The sequence below is a fragment of the Acanthaster planci genome, linkage group LG06 (assembly GCF_054643075.1).
Source record: "Acanthaster planci isolate LZ-2023a linkage group LG06, COTS_SCS, whole genome shotgun sequence".
In the NCBI taxonomy this organism is placed as follows: Eukaryota; Metazoa; Echinodermata; class Asteroidea; order Valvatida; family Acanthasteridae; genus Acanthaster; species Acanthaster planci.
This window is the reverse complement of record NC_141782.1, coordinates 22,934,589-22,961,433: the sequence shown is the minus strand read 5'-3', so window position 1 is coordinate 22,961,433 and position 26,845 is coordinate 22,934,589. Positions and strand designations below refer to the sequence as shown.

General features: G+C 41.3%; 2 protein-coding genes across 5 annotated transcripts in view; both read left to right on the top strand.

Annotated features, from left to right (window-relative positions):
* The window catches only part of lrrcc1 (leucine rich repeat and coiled-coil centrosomal protein 1), a 52,330-nt gene that overhangs the window by 9,008 nt on the left and 16,477 nt on the right, over positions 1-26,845 (top strand). For all 4 annotated transcript variants that reach the window (XM_087138295.1, XM_087138294.1, XM_087138296.1 and 1 more), the window contains 16 exons: positions 989-1,145; positions 1,771-1,921; positions 8,212-8,311; positions 9,964-10,082; positions 11,222-11,356; positions 12,027-12,166; positions 14,553-14,669; positions 15,729-15,813; positions 16,027-16,140; positions 17,557-17,628; positions 19,451-19,625; positions 20,731-20,894; positions 21,254-21,462; positions 23,880-24,017; positions 25,557-25,692; positions 26,425-26,551. In XM_087138295.1, the coding sequence (XP_086994421.1) occupies positions 989-1,145; positions 1,771-1,921; positions 8,212-8,311; positions 9,964-10,082; positions 11,222-11,356; positions 12,027-12,166; positions 14,553-14,669; positions 15,729-15,813; positions 16,027-16,140; positions 17,557-17,628; positions 19,451-19,625; positions 20,731-20,894; positions 21,254-21,462; positions 23,880-24,017; positions 25,557-25,692; positions 26,425-26,550 (2,138 nt within the window). In that variant the 3' untranslated portion in view covers position 26,551. The remainder of the gene's footprint in view (positions 1-988; positions 1,146-1,770; positions 1,922-8,211; positions 8,312-9,963; positions 10,083-11,221; positions 11,357-12,026; positions 12,167-14,552; positions 14,670-15,728; positions 15,814-16,026; positions 16,141-17,556; positions 17,629-19,450; positions 19,626-20,730; positions 20,895-21,253; positions 21,463-23,879; positions 24,018-25,556; positions 25,693-26,424; positions 26,552-26,845) is intronic.
* LOC147798960 (paraneoplastic antigen Ma1-like) lies at positions 3,109-8,204 on the top strand. Its single transcript, XM_087138304.1, has one exon. It carries the CDS (start codon positions 3,331-3,333, stop codon positions 3,598-3,600), a length of 270 nt encoding a protein of 89 aa, XP_086994430.1. The 5' UTR covers positions 3,109-3,330; the 3' UTR covers positions 3,601-8,204.

The following is a 26,845-nucleotide window of genomic DNA, read 5'->3' as shown; positions in this document are numbered from 1 at the left end:
GAACGAACTTAACCAATGCATGCATGTGCGGGCGCGGATGAGTGTATGTTTTCTGTACCGTAACTGTATCATGTACATGTACGTACTGCACTGTCGAGTCGTGATGTGATATGGAAGTGGCTTGCCGTCTTTGCTTCATCCTTCGGGGCACATGATCAATTATCAAATTTGCAGCCTGTGAGGATAATAATCGAGAACAAATTTGCTGGGATTGACCATTGAGGTAGAAATAAACCAGGATAAATCAAAGCTATTGAATTAGTGCAAGGAATTATAATGTACGTAGGCAATACATGTGTACGTGTAAGTCAGCAAAACGACGACTTACAGCACAAGTTGGCATTAATTTCTTGAGCCCTGAGAGTGCCAACTTAGCCGTAATTTACTGTACTTGATAATCACACCTACTGGCCATGGTACATGTACCTTAACTATCCACCACCACCCACCCAAAAGCCAAAGAGGGGTATCACCCACACACCATCAGCCACACCCATCCAAAAGCCTAAGAGAGGTGTCTCCCACACACCATCTGCCACACCCTACCAAAAGCTAAAGAGGCGTGTCACTACACACCATCAGCCACACCCACCCAAAAGCCTAAGAGAGGTGTCTCCCACACACCATCTGCCACACCCTACCAAAAGCCAAAGAGGCGTGTCACTACCCACCATCAGCCACACCCACCCAAAAGCCTAAGAGGGGTATCACCACACACCATCTGCCACACCCTACCAAAAGCCTAAGAGGGGTAATACCCAGTGAACACACCTACATGTACTGGTACCCACACCCAGCTCCAACCCACACGTCCAGGGTGGACAGGCCTTTTATCATATTGTCGTCCACTCAGAAAAATTTTTGTCACACTTTTAGGCATTAATTGCAAACTGGTCAAACATTTACCCAGCCTGTATGAACACAAGGTTTATGAATTTTGGCCTTGATACATACAATGTATTGTGGTAATGAGTATTACTAACTGTAGACACAGATCAGACTGATGAAAGTGATGTGGAAAGTGATAGGCCATCTGTGGGAGCAGTCATCAAGCAGAGAGCAAAGGGATCTATGCCATCCAACATTGGGCTGGCACATATAATGGATGGAAGGCAACAAAGGCAGGAAAGTCGGCAACAAGCAAGGTTGGTAGCATGAAAGGTATCTATATTTGAAGTGAATCTGGGAACAAGCAAAATTGGTAGCATGAAAGGTATCTATATTTGAAATGGATCCGGGAATAAATCCAATCACTGTCCAGTCAGCCTCTTCAGTACTTATGGAAGCATTTTGTTCTATGAAAAAACTCGTCAGCTGCCAGTTACTTGTGAAACTTGGCACAATGCAACTGCCGTTGCCTTGGATTCATGTATAAAAACTGTTTCCCTGTTTCACTAGGCATTGCTGGACAAAGTAGTTATTAAAAAGTCTGTTAAGCATTCATTCAGGCTACTTTAATAGAAAAACCTTTCTCAATCGTAATTGTTTCTGCTAAGTGTAAAAAATTGTTGTATAATTATCAGTATGATTCATATAATTATTGATTAACATCAATATGGTTGAATTTCCTAGTTTTTGAAGGAAAAAAACTGTTGTGTTGTTCATTTTGCCCATTGTTTGGTCCTTAACTTTGCCAAGATACTTTGCAAAGGTAAAAAAACACAAAGATTAGTCTTGGACTTTTATTTCTTATAATGTCAGGTCTGCAGCAATATGTCACAACTGCTTTTGTTCAGTTAAATTTATTACCACTTGTTTTTATGCTGTTAGGTCTTCAGCGAGCAAGCACCCTCTACAGAAAGCCAAGTCAGTCAGCAGCACCAGCACAGGGTCACCCCCAAGTGCACCAGAGGTCAGAGGTCATCCCCATCATGCTACGAAAGTTACTCATACTACAGCAGAGCAAGATGCTGAGAAACTGGTGAGAGATAACAGATGGGGAGTTTTTGTTTGTTTCCCTTTTCTGATTCCAATATCGCAGCAGTACTCAAAATCTAATGAAGGTTGTCATGAATGGAAGCGTGGAAACTTTATTGCCGCTTCAATTATGATGGATGCACTACTTGTATCGACCTGATGAGGTAAAGACTACTCTACTGTAGTTGTGTTGGGATCTACTTTAGCTCCTACTCAGCTGGACACGACGCATAAAATAATTTCTTCAAGGTTATTTTACTTACTAGCACTTATTCACAAATACAGTGTACCTCGGACAACTTGAGCACTCACATAGGGTTTGTTATCAGATGATAAAACATGGCTAAGAAGTGTTTAAAACTATCTGCTTTTGAATATAGAATTTTTTTTTAATGACAAAGCTAAATTGACTCAGAGTGGTGGTGTATGAAGTGAAGTTAAAAATTGTAAAAATGATGTAGTTTAGATCACATTTTAAATACACCATTTCTTAAATCATCTGTTAAAAATCTAAAGGATAAAGTTTCTACATATACATTTGTAACCCCATCCCAAAAGAGGTATTGGGTTATAATTTTAAATGTTATTTTTTATGTGTATGTTTTCCTTTTGCATACTTAAATTGTTCTTTCCTGAGCTTTTGACTTTTCTACTGGTAAGCAGTGTTCCAGTGGTAAACCTTTGATCTATTGCCTATTCCTTTTGTCAAACAGCCTGCTCTTTCTTCAGTTTATCTTTAATGATCTTGCTTTCCTAGGAGATCACAGGATGTTCTTTGTATCCATTGCCTCTCTGACTAGTACACAAGTGTGTACACTCCCAGTAAATTTGACAGGAGATCGGTAGGATGTTGGGACACTTAATTCCTAGTTGTTGTTCACATCTTACCCAAGTTGTGGAAGCCATAAACTTCTGCTGAGTGCTCGTCTGCCTAGATTCTAAATGACCAATCAGTATTGGAGTCATATGTGACATTTTTAAGTTGTCCAATGAGAGCCTGAGCTAGTCATGTGGCAAGGGCATGTTTTGGCAAGCTTGGCATTCCAGACTTTGCCATCGTGTTGACTACATGCCTGCCGAATTTTGTCTGCGCTCTGCACTATTTTTCTTTGAACTGGAGGACCTCAAAATCCAAGTCTTCCCCTTATGTTCATAATTGTTGGCTCTCTTTCTTAGTTACTGATGAACTGCATGTTCTGAAAGAGGGCCTGGAGGGGAGAATCCTCCTGAAGAGCTGTTCCCAGGCATCTCAGCCACCAAGCTATTGTGACTTACAGACACAGCACAAGTATACCAAGGCATCTGTGGCAGTAATCACCAGCATCAACGTTGCTAGATCCGCAAGTATTCCTTGGCGTTACATTTCTTCTGCTGAACTTTTGCTCTTCACTTTTGCCAACTGGCTACACAACGATGGATGAGTGGTGGGACCTTGATGATGGCGAGAAGAGGAAGCGTATTCGTGAGGCTTTGCGGCCCCCTTCACTCAATATCGTCAGTGACCTCCGTCGAGATAACCCTGCAGCTACATGTACATCCCACGATTACCTGAAGGCCCTCGACATCGCCTTCAGTGATGCAGAATCTGATGACGAACTGTTTGTCAAGTTTTGCAGTCTGAAGCAGGCCGAGGGAGAACCTCCATCAAAATTCCTAACAAGACAACAGACAGCACTGAGGTAAGCACTGAGGAGATGTGTTGTCCCCCACGCACAGTCGGACAAGGTACAACTTGCCCAGTTCATACGTGGTATTCTGTTCGATGAGATGCTACTTGTGAGCCTTCAACTGAGGGACAAAGTCAATCAACCTCCGTCATTCTTGAGCCTGTTGTCCATGGTCAGGAAGCAGGAAGATGAGACCAGGTTGAAGTCCGAGAGTCGTGGCCGCCCAACTAGAGGACCAGAGAAGGCTCGTCACCTTCACCATTCTGCCGATCCTCAGGCACCTTTCACTGACCGAGCCCCTTCGCAAGTACACCTCTCTCACCTACATGTAGTTAATCCTCAAGCACATTTCTTTGATGTTGCCAATCATCAGGCACAATTCTTCCACCAGAACGCCATGCCCACGCAGCAGTCGGCTCCACTGACGCCAACTCATGGTCTCCCTCGAGGCCAGGCAAAGAGGGGGCAACCTCACAAGAACCCTGACCAAAACCATAAGAGGGGCACTCTTGTAGATATCTGTTTCTCATTTAGCCAGGAGGGTCACATTCGTCGAAGATGCCCAAATCCCGCTGACTTTGATGCAGTCAACAGGAAGTTGGTCAAGTTAATCCTCAGAGGATCGTCGGGAAACGGGATGGGACCTCTGTAGGAGGGGAACCAGATGTCCTGATGCCAGTAAACCCCAAAATTCAGTAAGAGACAGGCACGGATGTTCCTCAGGGACTAATTGGTGATACAGTCACACCTCCGTGTTGGGTTGATGGACTCGACACACATTGTCTGCTGGACAGTGGCTCTCATCAAGTCACTCTGATTTCCAAAAGTTTCTTTGACTGTCTAAATCGTGAACTGCATCCTCTCAATGATCTTGTTCTGTTTCATGGAGGTGAGGGAAAGATACCATACTTGGGTTAGACTTACTTATCCATTGTTTTGATGACTCCTTTAGTGGGACCAGTAGTCAGTTCAACAACGTTGCTTTGGTCATTCCGGATGGACAAAATTCCAGTACCCAACCGGTCGTAGTTGGGACAAGTTCAGGTCTTTTCCGCAGCTGTTTTGAGTCATGTAACTTGCATGTCAGGAATCAACATTGAGGGCGCTAACATGAGCTGACACATCTAATTAGTGCTCTGGAAAATCAACTATAGTTCAGTCAACAAAGAATCTCCTTCATCCCTTCCAACAATAATTTTTGTGAGTATTACTCTTGTCATCCATGCAGTCAAGTTTGATGTGAAGTATGCCTTTAAGGAATGAGAAAAAAGAGAGAATTTCAACATCGAATCTCGTGCTCGCGCTACATGAGGCAGGTGACCTACCCGGCCCAACGAATGCATCACCAGACATAGACGATGACACCACAACAAGTGTGAGGGAGGGATATTCGATCCCTGGCAGCGGATTTAAACAGAAAGCGAGACACTTATTTTCAATCAAGAAAGCCTGCTGACAGGAATCGAAACCTTGGAAACCAAGCACAATAAGATGGAGGAGGCTATCCAGTTTTCGTCATCGACCATTGAAGAAATCCAAGCAAAAATAAATCCATGTCTGACGGGATTTCCAAAGTGACAACAGAGATTAATACAGCTCTGACGAAAGCCAAACATCTTGAGGAGGCCACCCTGCAACTGGAGCCGCATTCCAGAAGTTTTAACTTACAGTTTAGTCGGCCTATAGAAAACCCGACGGAGCCAACTACTTTCCCCTTTGATACCGCCCATTCCTTGGGACCCCGAATCAATCAAAATGTAGGATATTGCATTGGATGGATAAGGCAGTTGATAGACTTTGTACATCATCGAAGCACTCCTGAGAGTTTGAGAAAGGTACACTGTAGGGGTCTAACTAACTGAGTATACATGTATTTGAAAATTTGACGGCATAAAATGATGAATATTTTTACTAGCACAGTAGCAGCAATGACACGTATGTTTCAGAGGGAAATTATTAACTGTGCATGTTCCATTTTTAGGGTCATTTGCATAAGTAAGGAGGGCCATGCGAATTCGTGCCGGGCAAGCAACTGCTTCATTTCATGAAATTTACGTCTCATTTTCATCTTTTGGAAATAAAAATCCTTGCCCCAAATATTTTTATGGTAAGATAAGGCCTTTTTGTGAAAATGAAATTGAGATATACATGTAGTACCAGAGTGGTCAGAACTAGTGATTTTTGCGAAAAGCTCTTCTCAGAAGCGGTAGTTTGTTTATGTTTTGGTGCAGTTTCTGAAAGCTCAAAACAAAGAATTCAAAGTTTTCTTGAAGTTTTCAAAAGTGGGCTGTGGTCGTATGCAGTGTCTCACCGTTCTGGGAAAATATCTAAAACTGAGAAGTTTAGTGGAAAAAAGACCCAAAAAAAAATGGGAATAATTTGTCATCTTAGCAACCACTTTGAGTCTAAATTTCATATTTACATGTAAGTAGCATTTCTTTTCATGATTCTGTGGTGTTTTATTCAGTTTAAGTCTTGTAGAGCACATACAAAGAGTTTCAATGTGATCGTTTATTAACTTTGTGCAAACGAAGTCTTCAAAGTGAGAATACTCAACAGAGGATTGGCAAGTTGCTAAGGGCAATTCCGTATGGTTCACAAGGGTCCAATCAAGTAACCGCCGCCCACAGTCAAAGTCGTTCATTTCCGGGCGTCTGATGGGAGTGATACATTGTGATGAAATGGTTCAAAATGAATAATTAACAAGTTAGAAAAGTTGTGGGCATGGAACTGCAATATTAAAGGCAAATCCACGTCATTAAAAGATCAATAAAATAATTTTCTTAATGAAACCTTGCCCATTGGTGACTAACAGTAAGATGCATGTGCAGCAGGGGTGGATTTAACTTAGTATTTTTTCTTTGTGCTGGATGCAAAAGTCCATGCAGTGTATACTGTAGGAGTAGCACCCCCTAGTCTACCCATTCCAAAGTTGCATTGTGCCCGCCCAATAATTGTGTACTTTATGATGACTCATGCAACTGGACCAGGCACTGTCACGTGGGCATTCTTTGAGCCCCATTCTCAGTAAGCAGTTCGGTAGTCGGTGGAGTAACACACCTACGGTATTTGATACCAGTCAAGTTCTGCCCTGAAAGCTCAGACCTGCGGTGGACTTGGTAGTTAACACTTGAGTTGAATTGATCTGTAACTCGAATTCCTCCATGAACTGGTCGGCTAGTACCGGGGATAAAGGAGATCCCATGGAGGTCCCAGTCGAATGCTCGGAGAACTTGTCTCTCCATCTGAAGCTAGACGACGAGATGCAAGTTAGCAGCAGGTCATGGATTTGGTCGGGAGAGAGGGCTGTGCGCTCACACAGAGTGGGATCATTTTCGAGATGTTCTTTGGCAATGAGGCAGGCCTCACCTGTGGGGACACTGGTGAAGAGGGAAACGACATCAAAACTGACCATGATGTCACTGGGCTGGAGATAGAGATTCTGAATGTGTTGGATGAATTGGTCAGAGTTGGTCACATGATAAGGGGTGTTGCCCACAAAGGGCTGGAGGATTTTAGTGAGGTGCTAAGCAGTGTTGTACAATGTAGGTGGGGCCTCCTCGTGAGGCTACAGTGGGATGGAGGGGAATGTCAGGATTGTGGATCTTGGGTTGGCCAAAGAACTGGGGGCAAGTGGAGCTAGAGGGCCTAAGTTGCCTATACAACTTGAGGGGATAGCCTGCGAGCGCTGGAGAGCCAATAGTTTGCTGGTAATCTTACGCTCAATGGCTGGTGTGGGGTCCGTCCGGAGCGAACGGTAGGTTGGGGTGGAGAGAATGTCTGTTACCTTCTTATCATAATCGACCTTGTCCATGACTACTGTTGCATAACCTTTGTCTGCCGGCAGGATGTGGATTGACTGGTCTTGATGTAGGTTCTTGATTGCAGCGAGTTCTTGTCTTGAGATGTTGGTCTTGGGTGGCTTGGCTTGCTTGATAAAGTTGGACGCGGACATCATCTGCTGCGGTCTTGCTGAGGTGTTGTAGTGCTAGCTCCGTTGATTGGATGATGTCCTCAACCTGGTTCAACTTGGGGGGGGGGGCAAAGTTCATACCCAAGGACAAGACTTTGTTCTCTGTGCTAGAGAGTGGTCTCGGGCTACAGTTTACCACTGTCTTCTTGTTGAAGGCTTGCTGAGAGCAGAGGTGGGGCTTGGGACTATACTGACATAAGGATATAGGAGATCCTATGGTGTGGCCATATGCATTACTTTGCACTTAGACATATTCAGTTGCATACGATTTTCTTTACACCCTTCACAAATCAAGCTAAGATCTTCTTTTACATGTTGTAGAATTACACTGTCATTATTTGTGTTGATGATTCTGTATGCACCGCCAAAGGGATTTACAAATTGAAGTATTAGTGTTATGAGTTGGGGTTAAACTTGTGCATTTTAAAAGAGGCTAGGAGCTTAATGCCAGTAACTCACTACCCACTTATTCTGATATCATCACCTGTGCTTATTTAATTAAACCATGTCATGTCTTACTGTTACTTAGTCTTTGAAGCAAAAGTTGAATTGGTGAGGGGGAACAAAGATGCTTAAATATGTTTTGATATTAAGAACTTGTTGCTGGTTATCAAGCATTATCAAAGAACCGGTAGGTGTCAATTCCTTGTCCAGGCCTTGATGCAGGAGTTAGACAATGAGAGAGAGAGGAGATGGAAAGCAGAGCAGGCTTCTATCAGACTAGCTGATTGCATCAAAGAACTGCAGGCAAAAGGTACATTGTAATAACACTTCACGCAAGAGGTTATGTACATGTCACAGTGAATGGACCCAGCTGCAGGACAAATTTTTGCTAAAAAATTCAAGATATAAAATCAAAATGAAGTCAAATATGAAAAATACCAACTCTTGGTTGTCATTAGAAAAGTACCTGTCTTTTGCAAGCTTTCTTGCTGATAAGTTATATTTTCTAGTACTCTCAGGTCTTACCATGGTACATGTCAGTGTTGTAGTACTCGTACTCAAGTACTATTCGTGTACCATTTTCAGAGTACTCGGACATCCAAGTACTCGTACTTGCACTACAGTTCTTGTACTGGAACTCGACATCCAAAAATTGTACACGAGCATCAAAGTACTCGTACTCAATTAACAGTACTCGATAAAAAAATCCTTTAAGTTAATTTACCAAGGCCGGTAAAATAAGGTACACTGGTACATGTACAATACTCAACCTCCACCAATCTCTCAGACATCACTTGTGTGTACAAAACTAATACACACTGAAATGTGAGATATACGGTACATACACACACATTCTCATTCCGTAGTTGTGATATGCACTCGATATTTTGCCTATTTTGTGGGAACAAAAAACGTTGTGGGGACACAGAAATGTCCCCACAGCTCGGTCCAAAATGTGCCTAACGAAAAAATTGTCCCCTCAATACAATGAATGCCTACATGTACCGGTACATGTCCACGTGCATACACCCACGGAGAGTCAGGGAGAGGTAGATGGTTTTTACCTGTCAACCATTCCTACATATTTGTGTACACCTTTTCAATGAAACTTGTGGGAGATTGCTGCAGTGTTACACATCCCTCCATTCCAACTGTTTGTAATTATTCGAATCAGACAGATCATATGACTCAGCAGTTTTGTTGAGTCTCAAGGGTAGATTCTAAGTGATGCTGGGTTTGGCAGAGTCTGCGATAGACGCTCACATGTAGATGAGCACCTATTACATGTAAGCAGATTTCATGATTAATTCTGCAAGATGACCTCTCACTGACCCTATATGTAGATTTTGTCCAGTCATCAGGCATCTACTGTATGCCGTACCTTCCACTGGAAAGCATGGTGCATATAAGTAGTCCGTTTGGAATTACAGGGTCTATGCAGCTGGCAGCAAACACTTTTATCATGACCAGTGGGCAGGCTTAAGAAATGTCACATTTATCTTTGACATCAGCAATTGTCTTGTCTGAAAATTATGCTCTCGGAGAGCTTAGAACTTCCAAAAAACATCTCGAGGTCAGAATCTTAAATATTGACAGACAGTTGTTCACTGATGCTGCAATGTCTGCTTGTTGACTTTTGACCAATCAACATCTTCCATCACTATCTGGATGGAAAAATCACTTTGTAATGGCTCTGATTGGATGATCATCGTTTTTCATAAAATTTGCATGCACACACATATCAGATGTTCATATGGAGCACACCGGAATGGGTGATACTCAGACTTTTTTAAGCCTCAAAATGGCACATATAACCAGCTCCTGTAGACATAGTGATAACTGCAGTACTCAGACCTGAATGTTTTGCGGTATTCAGGAAAGGTTGTTTTTGCCTCTTTGTGTATGTCAAATTTGTACAAGATATGTGACTCTTGTTCTTTGTTAATTACCTTAACACAATAGCCACTGAGGAACGAGAATTACAAGACGTTGCCATCCAGGCTAGCACCAGACTAAAGCAAGCATTAATGAATGAGAAGGAGTTCAGAGCAAGACTGGAAGGGCAGTTGGAGGAATGCCAGGTTTGGTAGTTTAGTATGTGTACTTAGTCAAACACAAAAACAGTTTTGGATGTTTTTATGAGAAGCCTGAAGAATGTGCTCTATAAGTATCGTACCTTTGTCTTGGATACTGTCTGTTCATTGACCCAGATTGATCACCTGACAGTGCAGTACATGTATATCCGCACATCACACTCACCTTGAGAAATCTCATTCTGCCGATTGCACATGCACACACACACTCGAGAGGCAAGAGCTTCGGGAAGTTCGAGAGCGACCATTGTCACTCACTTTGTCAGTTTTACATCGTACCCATGATACATTTTGTGCATAGGTTACAAAAGAGTTCAATCAATGGTTGGTTGCCCTTGTATAATAGACTTGTTCCAGTCCTTGAAGCGTAAAAGGTAATGCAGGGACTGACCAGACTACAGAACACATGAGCTTTTACTCACTGGTACATTACCTGCACTACTTCAGTTACATAATTTTATAAAGGAACAGTACATTTGCAGACGATATCATGTACATGTACATCTGTTGTGTCAGTTATACAGTTTGACAGTAGGCCTATCATCTTCTGAACTTCTGGAATTCTATGCTCGTTTCTTTGGATAAATTCCTCAGCCTCAACAAAATTAAGACAGAGGTATGACAACAATTGTTGACCGTTGTGATGTGGGATATGACGTTTTGAACACCCAAAGGACACACCGTACCAGTTTACATATACGTACAAAGACTACACTTTCCAAAAGGAACTGGCCTTGCATGGCTAGCTCGGATCATGACAAACACACAAGAACGGTATGTTGACACATTAAGTCCCCATCAAACGATGTTGCTGTGTAGAAGAAAGACATCTCTTGTTTCTTGCTTGAGCAGAGAAACCACAGTTGTCAAGTTTTGAATTTTTCAAAAAGAATTACATGTTGTCATGAACAGATAATCAGATGCATGTGACTCAGATCACTTGAAGATTGGAAATTACATGTAAAGCACTCATACGAATTTGGTTTTTGACTTGCCACTGTGTTAAAGAAGTTTATGTGAATTACTAAATTTAGTCTCGGTACTTTGGGGCTAGTATCTTGTTTATCTACTTCAGGGAAGACCACCAGAATTGCAAAAAAATTAAAGCAGCATTAATTGTGTGACAGGCCAAGTTGGAGGACCTGAGGGGCAAGTTGACTGCTTCCCAGAAGGCTGAGGAGGAGCAGAGACAAGCCTTAAGGGCCATGGAAACAACATCAGCTAAGATGGAGACAGAGAGATTGAACCAGCATGCCCATGAAGTGAGTAAATCCATGACTGCTCTTCCTTACATTTACATCGTACGTCTTCACTCACGCAGAAATGTTTATCTTTACAAGATACCCAAAATATCACAAATCTGGAGAGTGGAGGCACAGCATTCTTGGGTTGAAGCTGTTTCTGCTGTGATAGGGTAAATACAGTCTTTAAAATCCAAGAAGGCATATAACACTGAAGCAAAAAAATCGAGGGTGCAGTGCAGCTTCTTCTAGTAGTCATCAGTAGTCGTGCCAATACAGGTGTTAAAATGACAAAATGATTTTAGCTTATACTGTAACAGGCAGAAAATAAATTACTTTAGTACAAACATTTATAACTGCAGGTTTTCCTGTCAGGTGTGTGTACCAGACACTAAGCAACTGCAATTGGTATGTGCAGGTTCTACTACAGCCATTGTTCACAACTTTATTCTTTTTGTTAATAAAGTATATGCACTTTAATTTTATCGACCAGACATGGTCATTCTCAACCAACGACATTGCGGTATCCAAGCACAAGATTTCAACCAGGGTTTCATGTTTAATAACATAAAATCTCATGCCTATATTTTGAGAAAATTCGGGGTTGTGTAAGTACATGTATGTATTCAAAAGCGTCAGTGATACATTTTGAATTACTAGAATTTGGAATAACGGTTTATTTCCTGTATAGGTGAAGAAAGCGCAAGAATATCAGATGAAAGCTGCTGCCATGGGACGAGAGGTGGATCTGGTGAAGGCTCAGTGTAAGCAACAAGAAGGGAAGATACAACAGCTCCAGGAACTCCTAGCCAGCAGAGAACAGGAACATAGGTAAGGTTCAAATAGTGGCCAAGCTAGGGTTCTGTGGATAGGTTGATCTATTTGAGAAACAAAAAGGGAAGATACAACAACAGGAACTCCTAGCCAGCAGAGAACAGGAACATAGGTGAGGTTCAAATAGTGGCCAAGCTAGGGTTCTGTGGATAGGTTGATCTATTTGAGAAACAAAAAGGGAAGATACAACAACAGGAACTCCTAGCCAGCAGAGAACAGGAACATAGGTGAGGTTCAAATAGTGGCCAAGCTAGGGTTCTGTGGATAGGTTGATCTATTTGAGAAACAAAAAGGGAAGATACAACAACAGGAACTCCTAGCCAGCAGAGAACAGGAACATAGGTAAGGCTAAAACAGTGGTCATCAGGCTTGGGTTTTAAGGGATAGGTCTATGTTATAATTTGTAACAACAATAAAAGAGTACCGGAAATACCCGGTAGTGTTTCAGGTGTCAGTGGACAAACCTGTATTTCCAGGAAGATCTCAATGGGAACAACTTCGTTTCCGGGCTGACCTTATATGGAGTAACCTGATTAAGTTTCCAGGCTGATCCAAGTTGGAACAACCTGATTTAGTTTCCTGGCTGATCCAAGTTGGAACAACCTGATTTAGTTTCCTGGCTGATCCAAGTTGGAACAACCTGATTTAGTTTCCAGGCTGATCAGAGTTGAACAACCTGATTTAGTTTCCAGGCTGTCTGAGTTGAACAACCTGATTTAGTTTCCAGGTTGATCTGAGTTGAACAACCTGATTTAGTTTCCAGACTGATCTGAGTTGAACAACCTGATTAAGTTTCCAGGCTGATCCAAGTTGGAACAACCTGATTTAGTTTCCAGGCTGATCCAAGTTGGAACAACCTGATTTAGTTTCCTGGCTGATCCAAGTTGGAACAACCTGATTTAGTTTCCAGGCTGATCAGAGTTGAACAACCTGATTTAGTTTCCAGGCTGTCTGAGTTGAACAACCTGATTTAGTTTCCAGGTTGATCTGAGTTGAACAAGCTGATTTAGTTTCCAGGCTGATCTGAGTTGAACAACCTGATTAAGTTTCCAGGCTGATCTGAGTTGAACAACCTGATTTAGTTTCCAGGCTGATTTGAGTTGAACAACCTGATTTAGTTTCCTGGCTGATCCAAGTTGGAACTACCTGATTTAGTTTCCAGGCTGATCAGAGTTTGTCTAATTCTAAGGTTTTGCTTGCCATGAACAAAAAATCAACACTGACCCAAGCAGAAATTCTGCACAATGCCAGATGAATGCCGGATACTGACTGGGAGTGGAGCTTAAGTAGTCTGGTAGGGGGATTCTGGAGACAAGGATTAGTCCGATGATGCGTGAAGCCGGGAACTCTTGAGAAGGGATTAGGCTGGCTTAGTGATGCGTGGCGTCATCAGTGACATCTGGCGCCCCATCCTCAACCCTTCTTAGTTCGCCTTATGGGTCATCTATACCCTTGGCACCCTACCCCAGTTCTTCCTTAAGTCTGTCTGTGGGTCCTCTTTTCCCTTGGCACCCATGTTTACCCATCCACACCCCCATCAGTACTGCCACACCTGAGTAAGTTTGAGGCATTTAGAGTGAGCGGATTACCACCGGATACAAAAGCTCTCCACCACCGCAATCTGGCCCTTATTGAAAAGAGGTCAGCAGTTCACGGTGCCGGTTTCGGGAGCAAAAGAATCTTACGTAACACTGTACAATCTGGGCTCTTTTTCAAAGGTTGCAAGCCAGGCTGAAATATTCAGGAGTTAATGAATTTTACCTGTCAGCTTTAGAGTAGTTCTCAAAGAGTCCTTCATTTTGGTATAAACGGCTATTAAATGAAATGATGAATTTTTGAAGACTTTTGAAAACGGAAAATCTTGAAAAGAACCCTGGCTTGTCTGGCTCAAGAAAAATCCACCCGGCAGCAAGTGGTTAATGACCTCATCATTTGGAACAATTTCCAAATCCAGGCTGATCCAGCGGGAACATGCTCAGTTGATTATATATAACCGGTACCCACTGCTTCATTTGACTCGGACCGGCCAGCCGACCCCGGCAAGCTCGGTGGTCGAGTGGTTAAGACATCTAGACTAGTAAGCAGGAGGTCGTGGGTTCGAGTCCCACCCGAGTAAGCTTGTGAGGTTTTTTTCCGCAAGCTCTCGGACTAGCACTGAGCATACAGTGCTTATTAATATACATTGGGTAAGGGCAAAACCTGTTATATATAATTAACATCTCCCCAACGCAAAAATACATCTTGAAAATGCTCAGTTGAACCATTTCAAAGTTGATGTAGTGGATGGAAAATTGTAATCACAATTTCAGCAAGTTCAGTGAATCCTGCGCAGAATTTTTCCTAGCATTTTAAGTTTAGAGAGGTTCTCTTGTTTTGATTACAGAGTGCAGCTTAATAACATGTACCGTCTAGACAGCAAGGAACTCAAAGATGTTATAAGCATAGAAGTATCTAAAGAACAGGCCAGACATGAACAAGAGCATAAATTATACAAAGAAAGGTAAGATGGTATTTTGAAGTATTCCACTGAAATTGAAGTGCTTTGTAGCGAAGTAGATCAGCTTTATAAATATTGAAATCCACTTGACTTTATTTTTCAAATATACGACTTGCATAGCAATATGTTGGATATTTCATTACAAAATGTGCCAATGTATTTCTTATCAAAAACATCAGACTTCATTGGGCCCATTCCTCATTAATGTGTAGACACTTTCATGCTGTTACTGTATCTTAACCACTACCAGCCGGGGACTCCGAAATTGGAGCCGTATGGTTTATATGTGTGGCCGGGGTCTCCGAACTTGGACAAAGGAAACAGGGCCCTGTAACAAAAGACCGTACTACGAACAAAAGACCAGGGCATTACCGGCATTTTTCACTCTCAAAAGTGGTGATAATCCAGCGTTATTTTGAAACCGTATACCAGGGTTTGGGGCATTTAGAGCAAACGGATTACTACTGGGGACAAAAGCTCTCCACCACCGCAGTGATGAGCCACACAGCACCGCTGCATCCTAATCTGGCCCCTATTGAAAAGAGGTCAGCAGTGCACTGAGCCAGGTTCGTGAACAAAAGACAGTTGTATAACACCGCACAATCTGGGCTCTGTTTACAAGGCTGCAGGCCTGGCTGAAATATTCGGGCGTCAATGAAGGTCACCTGTCAACTTAGAGTAGTGCCTAAAGATTACTCCATGCGGCTATAAACGACTGTTAAATGGAATGATGAATTGTTGAAGAATTGTGAACATGGAAAAAATGATAGTCATGCCGGCCCAGCGTCATCAACGTTGAAAAATGCCCCAGCACGAAGTGGTTAACCAATCCATTCCAGTTTAAGTTGATTCACTAACCTGTGAAGGTGGGTTGATCTGAGACTGTGATTTGGAATATTTTTATTGAAAATCTGCTACGATTTAAATAGGGACAATATTTCTATGGTGTGTCTTGGGAATATTTTTTAGATATTCAGTAGTGTTCTTTAGGACAAGCTTTGAAGATTTTTAGAGCAGCTTGTTTTGTTGAGCCTTTACTTGATACTAATATTCTTATTCCAGGATTGATACTTTGACAAAACAGTACTCCGAATTAGAAGATGAGTTTCGTCTTGGCCTCCAGATGGAAGCAGAGAGATTTCGTGAGGTACATGTATATTTGTTAAATGTTATTCTGTGAAGCTCTCCTTTATTTTAAAACCTGACATTGTTCAAAAACATTTCTCTGAAAATTATGATTTTTATATTTATGTCTGATGTAGCCATGACCACGAGTACCTTTCTTGTTGCATGTTGTATGATATCCATCACAACAGTGTCATCAGTAAAATACTTTCTTTACCTGTTTGAAATGTTGTAGCTTCAAGATGCATTTGAGAGAGTTAGCCATGAGTCTTCCGTTGCCAAAAACACACTTGCAGCAATGACAGACAAAGAGAGGAGATCATCTAGCATGGTTGCTGAACTAACTGCTGTGAGTCTGTTCTGTTTCTTGACAAAATCTAGGGCTGGACTTAAATTAGTTCATTTGCATGTTTAGTGCATTTTCTACGTTACCATATAGCTTGAACTGGATAAACAGGAACTGATGTTTTTCCATGCACATCACCTCTCACCATGCCAAGCCTAAGACAATTGTCTGATTTTACACTGTAGCTGGAGGATTAGGGTTAATAAGCAGTACAAGTAGTATTATGGGGACACTATCCATTGTGCTTTCTGGGACTTGGTCAACGGGCATGTAGCCAATGAGGAAGCTATATCAACCATTCAAACCTGATGTGCTTCGTAGTGCAGTGTTGTTGGATCTGATCCAGCTAGTAAACACTAGTAGGCATGAGGTTGCAGCAAGTACAGTGTTGCAGGTTCTGATCAAGCTAGTCAACCCTGGTAGGCATTATGTTGCAGCAAGTACAGTGTTGCATGTTCTGATCCAGCTAGTCAACCCTGGTAGGCATTATGTTGCAGCAAGTACAGTGTTGCAGGTTCTGATCCAGCTAGTCAACCCTGGTAGGCATTATGTTGCAGCAAGTAGTGTCGCATGTTCTGATCCAGCCATTTAACCCTGGTAGGCATTATGTTGCAGCAAGTACAGTGTTGCAGGTTCTGATCCAGCCAGTCAACCCTGGTAGGCATTATGTTGCAGCAAGTAGTGTCGCAGGTTCTGATCCAGCCAGTCAACCCTGGTAGGCATTATGTTGCAGCAAGTACAGTGTTGCAGGTTCTGATCCAGCCAGTCAACCCTGGTAGGCATTATGTTGCAGCAAGTACAGTGTTGCAGGTTCTGATCCAGCTAGTCAACCCTGGTAGGCATTATGTTGCAGCAAGTACAGTGTTGCAGGTTCTGATCCAGCCAGTCAACCCTGGTAGGCATTATGTTGCAGCAAGTACAGTGTTGCAGGTTCTGATCCAGCCAGTCAACCCTGGTAGGCATTATGTTGCAGCAAGTACAGTGTTGCAGGTTCTGATCCAGCCAGTCAACCCTGGTAGGCATTATGTTGCAGCAAGTACAGTGTTGCAGGTTCTGATCCAGCCAGTCAACCCTGGTAGGCATTATGTTGCAGCAAGTAGTGTCGCAGGTTCTGATCCAGCTAGTCAACTATGGTAGGCATTATGTTGCAGCAAGTACAGTGTTGCAGGTTCTGATCCAGCCAGTCAACCCTGGTAGGCATTATGTTGCAGCAAGTACAGTGTTGCAGGTTCTGATCCAGCTAGTCAACCATGGTAGGCATTATGTTGCAGCAAGTACAGTGTTGCACGTTCTGATCCAGCTAGTCAACCATGGTAGGCTTGGTGGTACAGCAAGTACAATATACTGGTTCAAATCCACTGTATGCTAGTGTGATATTTTGCACTAATCTAGTAGATTTAATACTTTCCCTGCATCCAGATGGTGAAGGAGCAGAAAGGACGGATTTCTGAGCTGTTTAAATCTAAACAGGAGGCATTGACAGCATACAGGGTATGTTATCCTACATTTAAGTCTTACGTGTCCTAGCAAGTTTCATTGCTTATATGTTGACATTTTAATATGCTGACCAATGGAATGCATTTATATTTATGTTACTAGGAAACTGATCTTCAGTTCTTGGAAATATACCCAAGGTGCGGATTCCACTAAACATGGGCGGAATACATGAAATCATATTACTTAAAGGGTCCATGAAAAGTGGTTTTTATTAGTTATGATTGAAAATTGTATATTATTAACCCTTTGACGACAGGAATTTCTTCCCGAAAGCCGACGCCAAGAATTCCAGCCTCGCTTGGCCATGAAGGCCACCTGCCAAACTGCAGATTCTCAGTTTGTGGCCCCTTTTTGCTCTGCACGCTTTGAATTACACGGTGAAAAGGCTGATTGTTCGGTGGCATGCGGCTCTACTCAAGCTTCCACATTCCCGTTGCCTCTTTTCAAAGTGGGGACTTTTGTAAAGCTGGTGATTATGATGCAAATTCGGTCTTTTCATTTCTGGGCTACGCACAAAGACCAATTACCATATACAAGAGCCAGGGTCTGCCTTCTTTCACCGTGTTCGCTTGAGCATGGGCCGAGAATAATAGCTGAAAAGCGGGCTGAGGATCTCAAATTTTATGGCGGCTCTATCCGCGTCCCGATGCGAAGGGGTTAAACAGTATCCAGAATGTGAATGTTGTTGTTTTGAATAATAAATGGAAGGGAAAAAAATTTGGAGAAACAGCCCACCCCCAAGAGGTATCTCATTAACATACATGTACGTACATTTCAGAAGACATCATCGCGCCGCGAGTGCTTCAATGCTTGTCTTAGGTCAGTCCAATAAAAAACCAGTCCAATTTTTAGGTATTTTTAGGTGTTGTAGAGATAACCAGATGTGTTGCAGAGGCTGCAGCATCACCTGTAAAGATGGGCCAAACCTGCATTTACACATGTACATGTATAACTTTCTAACCGAAGCAAAGTGAGACGAATCTGGACATCGACAGTCAGGCTCACCAGAGCTAAACGCTCAGAAGCGGCAGAGGGCTCAAAACTGGATAGTGTGCCTTTCTATCCACAATGTTTTCTTCCAACACGTACATGTATGACTTGTTAGGGATTAATTTTAAACAATTGATGAAGTCAGAGATTAAGCCCACAATCTTTGAGAAATCAAAGAAAGCCCGTAGACAAAGTCAAAGGGTAAGAAATGCTTCCAATCGACCCAGACTATTCCACTCGATATACTCGTGTGTATGGGTCGTGGTGTCCCACTGTACGTCGTCACACCAACATATGCAATTGCACACACAACAGCCGTACCACATGTGCACACACTCTTTACAAAGCGTGCATGGGTATCGTACTCGTGCATGTATTTTACATTTGAACATTTCTCGGGCACATAAATTGTGCATGTCCAGTGTCATGTTCCTTTTTGTTTAACAAAACAAAAGGGTGCCTGAATATAATTGTGGGTTCTCAAATGTACGTCATGCACAGCACCATCATTTATCAGGATTAATACATTTTTGTTAGATGTAAGTAAACTTAACCACAACAAAGGGAATTTTATTCCATTTTTACATCCCCTGTCCTGTTATTGGCATACTCGTATATATTTTAAACAATTAACAGTTTTTCCACTAAGGTCATCGGGGACCCTTTAAAACGCATTTGGACCACTGGCTCTTCATAAAACTTGATTTTGCTGACAAAAGTGTTATCACAGCCATCATTACACCTCAAAACACTTCCCTTGTTAGTGTATTAATTTCATTATTACTATATATTATCTTAGCATGTGTAACTTTACATTTTCCTGCAGGAACGTGTCCAGAATCTAGAATCTCAGCTGGAGGAAGCCAGAAGAAAGCAGCTTCAATATGAAGCCCTTCGACAAGAGAATAGTCAAGTGAAATCCCAGTTAGTGGCTCAAGAGTCAGTCATTGAAGGTCTGAGAGTAGAGAGGAAACTGTGGGGTCAGGAACTGGCTCAACAAGGTCAGTTGTGGTCACTTTAAAAATTGATTTGATCTTCAACAAGATCAGTTGAGGTCACATTAAAAACCAAGTGTGCTTCAACAAGGTCAGTTGAGCTCATGATAAACCTAGTTATGGTTCAACAAGGTCAGTGAGGTCTTATTAAAAGTTGTTTGAGCTTCAGAAAGGTCACTTGGGGTCACATTAAAAGTTGAATTAGCTCCACCAAGTTCAGTTGAGGTCACATTAAATACTAATTGTGCTTCTACAAGGTCATTTGAGGTCACATTGAAAGTTGAATGTGTTTCATAGCTCCTGTAAATCAATCAACTTAGTAACAACTCTCTCTATATATATATATATATATTAAAAAAAAAAAGAAGACAAGAAACGGTTGATTCATTCTGGGATAACCCAAGAAAGCCAATTACACAGGCTTATTTCCATTGGGGTCCCTTAATCTTTTTCATAAAAAGCTGAGGAAAATTACTGAATTCTTTACCGATGTGTGACACATAAAGTGTTGAATATTTGGCTATATAAGCAGTGCAGTCTCTGTACAGTCCAGTTTGCATTCCAAATGCATGTAAATGTGATGTGCAGATTGATGGACGGAAAGGAATATGAGGGGCATGTTGAAGGCACACTACATTCATCTTTCATTTTTGTGTGTTGACTGGCTGGTGTATTGCAGGAATCGGTTATGGAAAGCCCTAATTTTTGTCTTGCAAAGTCATGCATTTTAAGATTTGTGTTGGAATCTTGCATTTATTAGCTATTTATTTTAGCACAAGCAGTGATTTGTTTTCAAGAAAATAATGTTAGAGATACATGTACCTTGGCTTTTATGTTGGACAATTTATAAGGGTTTCACTTTGAACAAGTGGTGCTGTCCATACAACTATACCATACACTGTTCTTCAGATAGAAATTCATAATCGGCTTTCATGTATGTGTGCTGCTGCCATTTATATTGTTGTGTCTCTCCTGTAAGGAGTCTTCCATGAAGAACTCCTGTGTGATATTGGGTCATTTGACAAATTTGGTACATGTACATGGGATTTCTTATACATGAGCTACATAAAGCAAATTAATGCAAATGCAGTAACTTGAGAATTTTCTGTAGGATCATCTCTAGCCCAGGACCGAGGGAGACTGGAGGCTCGTATTGAAGCCTTGTCAGCAGAAGTTGACTCCTTGAAGAAGCACTCCGAGAGGGATAATGATGCCTTGAAGATTAAAACCAAGATGCTTGATGATCAGACAGATACCATCAGGAAGCTTAAAGAGGTAAGTGGCAAAAATACAGCGGAACTTTTTAAGGACAACATCCGGTATGTTGGAAGGGATGATAAAACAAATATTCATGAATATTTGAGTAGTTTTCAGTTATTCAAAAGTTAAAAAGTGAAGTTTACAGTGGATAACATCAATGGTGGACGTCTCCAGTGCTCAATGATGAGGAATTCAGTAAGTTTGTTCAGTTTGATCGTAATGACTTAGTCTGCATTAAAATTGATAAATAAAAGGAAAACCCTTTGACTGGATTCAAGACATTAAGTGCAGAAATCATAATGGGCATATTGGTTCTAAGTAAAACTTCAGAATACAGGTCTAACCTTACAAATATGTGAAATTATTTTACTCAGGGGCTTGTTGAAAGGGATAATGAGATAAAGAAAGCTAGAGAAGAATTACTTCATCATCAGAGACATCTCGAGGAACAGCTAGCAGGTGAGCAAGCTATCAACCAAGAAACTACGGAGGAGGTAGAGAGACTCAGGGAACGTAAAGAAGAACTGAAGAACCGTGTAGCTGAGCTAGAGGCAGAACTTGAAGAAAGCAGGAAGGCATACAGGTAGGTACATAAATTAAAGAAGGAACTGCTAAAGCAGTTACAGGGACAAACAAGAAAAACTGAAGGGCCATTTAGCTGGAGTACGAGCAGAATTTAATTCTTGCAAGAGGATTTTTTGCTACGTAGGGGGACTGCACAAGGAATTTTCGGTTTTGGGAAGAACACGGACAGACAGGAAGAATCAGTGGGCCATACTAAGCTCATGATCAATTACAGGCAGAAAGTCAATCTCACAGGAGCGTTTCTTCAGTGGTTGAACTAGAGAGGCGTTGATTTGTGTAGGGAGTAACTGAGACAAACAGGAAACAAAATTTAGGTAGGTAGTGGAAATGGGGAAAGTTAGTGTAAGGTGTAGTGTGGTTAGATTTACCCTCAAGAACCTGGCAAATTTTAAATTTATACCTTTGAGATAGACCATGTGAGACCCTCACATCCTGAACATTATTCACGTTGTGCAGGAATTAACAATAGTGTTGGTGAAGCCACCCATATGACAAGCACATTGCATGTACACTGCGATCCAGCGTACATGTACATAAGTCTAATGTTCAAAAGAATGTTAACAACCTGTATTACAGTCGAACACGCTTAATACAAGCTCAAAGGGACTCTCCAAAAAACTTCTTCTTGCGGTAAACCTCGTGTTATACGTGTTCACACTTATCCCATACATAAAGCGCAAGCCTGGCGTCATGCACCAGCAAGCATTGTTATACACTTCTACACTACGGCAATGTACATGTACTGCAGGCCTACATGTACCATATGATACAGTATATGCAGTGGATTAGTATTCGATGTACAGCCTTGATCTTGTTAATAAATTCAAATCATATTAATAAATACAATTTGAATGAATAAAACAATGATTTGGAATACGCCTACTTGCTGGACGCAACAATGGCCGCCGCCCTGCACCGAATGCACACACGCGGCGTGGCCAGGCAAAGCACTCCTTTGCCCGACTTTACATGTTTAATTAACTTGAGAACCAGTTTATATAAGGACCGGACGTAGTAGGGCATTGAAATTGGGGAATTTCCGTTGGTTTGTTATTTCAAGATGTATTTTTGCCTTGGGGAGATGTTAATTATATATATAACGGTTTTGCCCGTACCCAATGTGGTTTGTTATTGGCGGGAGGGATATATTTTCGAGTCAGGTTCACCCATAATTGTTCACCTCTTTCGGACCAGACCCGCTGTGATCAAAACTCCTTTGATAGAATGAAGCCCCCTCTAGCAGCAAGGAACAAAGTCGCCAAGTCATTGTTGGCAAAACTGCAGTGCAAATTGCTGAGCGGATTAGCCTTTTTGGAGAACTACTGACGCGCTCCATCAGAAATGAATTACTGGGATTAAGCTTTTGAAGACGCTTTTCAATTGTACTGGTATGAAAAATGCCATGGACAATGGTTTTTGACACTGCCGGTTGAGCAAAAGTGCTCCGCTTGTCCGTGTTCTTATCTTAGCACAGCTCGTTTTAAGTACGTTTTCTCTCATAGGAATGTGTACATTCTGAACAGGACTGAAGAAATATGCTCGTCTTATGCACGGTCTCGTCTCAAACGTGCTTGTGTTGTTCATGTTCGACTGTATCTGTCATAATTTGCATTTTTTTACTGCCAAGGGCACTTCTGTATATCCAGATCCCTTAAGGGTCGATCCTTATAAAGGATGCAGCGTCCAATGCAAATTTTCTGCTTGGTCACGCTGTTTGCTATGAGGGCATTTTGTTAACAAGCTTTAACTTCATATGTTTTTTCCCTCTTAACCTTGTGATATTTTGGTGTTAATACCAACCTCAAACAATTGTCGAGATGTCTGCCATCTAGCCATAGAGAGGCAATTGTGCGTTTCAATAACCACCATCTTATTTACAGACATTTTTGCTGCAGAAATAACACTGTTCTAGTCAATGAAATGAATTTGGCGTTGCATCAGGGCTCAAGTATAGCCACTTGAACTTGACAAATTGACATCTTGACATCTGCACGAGTAAGCAGACAGTTGTGGGTTCAAATCCTATCCAAGCAAGCATATGATTTTTTTCGCAACATTGGAACCATACTAAGAATACAGTGTGGATGTATACGCCTATGTAAGGGCAAAACCTGGTATAAGAGCACATGTACTGTGCCACTGAAATGCCCATGATTGTTACATCAAGTAGTGTTAAATTTCTCCCCCAAATATTACCAATTGCTTTATCTAGTGCAGTCATTTACGTTTTATAACAAAATCCTGCTGGACTACTACTGAAAAAGCATTTTTCTTTTTTTTTTACATTTAATGTAATGTTGACCTTTTAACCATAATGCTAACTTCCCATTTCCTTACTACAGGAAGTAGTCTTGTATCAGTTCATTCCAATTTCACTCTAGCAAGTTGTTTTGTCTTATATTTTAACTTTGATAGATCTCTGGACAACAAATGGAAGGAAAAGGGAGATTTGATTGGTCAACTGGAGACACAAGTACGACAGGTCAAGCAGAACTTTGACAGTAAAGAGTTCAAAATGAAAGAGGAAAGGGATAAAGCCATCCAAGCAGAAAAGTGAGTCTTACTCAGTAGAGCAAAATTTACTTTGGAAGGAAACTAGGGAGCCTTCTTGGTTTACCCTAATTTCAAGAAACTCATGTTCACCTGTTGGTCCTATCCAGACATAATCCTACACAAGGAAGCAGTTTAATTGCTCATGGGAGCAACTATGGTCCTTGTCACCTTGCCAATCCTTTTGGATTCTGACATAACTTATAAATCTACGTATATCCCAAGAGTCTTTGACTGTGGAACAAACTTGCTGAGGTGTCATCACTTTGCGACATCTGTCTTCATTTTAAAATGAAGCAGTGACTTATAGAACAAAAGTAAACAAAATTTCAATAAGAACAGTTGGCCGTGTAATAAATGTAAAACATTAACCCTCAATTGACAGAGCATCTATACAGTGTTCCTTTGCCCTGTAGATTCAAACCCTGCTTCAGTTGTCTTTATGCCATCATTTGATTTTTTTGTAAATACCTGTAACTTGTCCTTAATAAAAGTGTTGACATGAATCAGCACATTTTACTGCACGATTCATTTTATAATTCAAATTACAACTACATGTATTATAATACCTTGTGTTTTTGCTATGACAGCTACATAGTTTCAGAGTGACATTTCATGATAAACAACTCAGCCAGCATAGAAAAGGAAAATTGTTCTCATCTGCCCTCTCTAGGGCTGCATCCAAATTTGTTGCATAGAGCTAGGTCTAGGTCTGCTGTCAATGGACATAGCTTAGCTCTGAAAGCTCATTGCAGACACAGCCATAGTCTTGTCTTGTTTTGGGGCAAAATGGAAGGATTGGACTTGGCACTTCCTTTCAATTTTGTTAACATGTTCACATGGAAAAAATCTTTATAACGTTGATCCCATGTATTTTCCCCTGCAAATTAATTCCAATTGTTGATGGCGATATGTTTGTCGCAAAGGAACCAGGGGACAGAAATATTTTTAGAAATTTTACTAAATCCCTTGAAATTACATCTTTGGGTTTCAATTAAGCTCATTTCAAATTTTTGTTTTGCAGTTTTAACCCATATTTTGATGCCTTTTTCGTTTTTATGCTTATGCAATTTGCATATTCATGAGTAGAACTATGATGTCATCCAAGGCACTGAATCTCAATGTTGCACTGACTTGTGCTCAGAAAAATTCGAGATTTTTAACCACCTTTATGGCAGATTTCATTTTCTTTGGCAATTTATTGCTGTGTTAGTATATGGCAATAATCCAGCAAAATCCTTTTCTCAGAAATGTTCCCAGATAGCAAGTTTGGGGTTCACAATTTGAACCTGAAAACATGCAACCTGAACCATGTCTTCCTGGATTTACATCAAAGCAAAAGCACCCTCACTTGTCCAGAAATGCTCGGTCAATTTTTAACATTTGAAAAAGTACACCATTCAGTTCACGTAAGTCAAAAAAGATGTCAAACAGTCTTCGTACATGGAAGAAGAGTACAGAGATACGGATTCTAAGAAAAAGTCATTTCCTGGATCGTTTAATTTCTTCCTTTTTCTGGTGTCCTCCACTCTTCCTTAATAGGTCCGCTCTTGAGAGGTTACATCAAGCTGATGATGCATTCACTAAGCAACTAGAAGCAGTCAGGAGACATCATGAGGGGGAGATGGAAGAGATGAGGATAGAAAAAAGCAAAGAGATAGACAAAGGCAACCAGAGAGTGAGTATTTTACTTATTCAGGGGTGAGATTTCTCAGCTTTTTAGCTAATTATAGCTTTTTTGTTCTTGATTTCAGCTTTTTTTCTTCACTAGCTGTGCACAAATAGGAGATTTTCACAGTTCAGCTTCTTTATGCCTTTTTCAGCTGTTTTGTCATTGGTCAGTCTCACCCCTGCTTATTGTCCCAGGTGCATTATTACCAGTGTTGGAGTCAAGTCCACAATGTTTGAGGACTAGACTGAGTCTTGAGTCTCCAAGGCCAAGACTGAGTTACTGCCATTCAAGGCCAAGGCCAGTTTAGTACACACATAGAACATAACTATCTATGTGATAGATTTTCTCCAAAATACTTTTGGCACTGTTGGCTGGGACACACAATTCATCTAGATTAACAAAAAAACTGCTATACATGTACTGGTTCATGACATGACAATATCCCTACTTATTTCGTCTAAGAAAAATAACCGAGTATGTTTCATTGATAAGTTACTTTCATTGTAAGTTGGAAGTTCACAAATAGTTGCACAATTGCCAAAAAATCCTGAATGAACATAATGTTTTTTAAACACGTAATAAAAGAAAAAAGTTGAGCACGCTTCCAAGACCGAGTCATTACGAAGCAAGGCCAAGGCTTTCAAATATCGGCCTCAGACCTCCAACACTGATTAATCTTGAAGCAACTGGTATTTTTGTCAGCGATTGGCATAATTTCTTAAATGGTCCTTTTCTCAGGTACTTGAGGTTGAGAATGAGATGCGCCTTCTCCTTTCTGAGATGGAGACTCAGAAGCAAGTCATGGAGGATAAAGTCAAGAAACTCACAAGCGCTTTCAATGATTTGACTCAAGGACTCACATGAGGCAAGAACATTCATAAATGTTTCTTAACCAAAATTATGAAGAAGTCATGTACCATAATTTAAATTTCATTTGTGAATGGACCAATTAAAGTAGTGCTACAGCCGAACCGAACCCAAAATCATCGAACATGGCACTTTCAAACTGAACTGAACTGAACCAAACTGGTGGGTTCGGATGTTCGGCTTTACTTTGGTAGGCATGGCTAGTGCACAGAACGCATGCAAGAAAACTTGATAAAAAAGCAAACACAACAAAAAATGGATAACAAGTTATGTTGCACCAGTGTTCAGCACA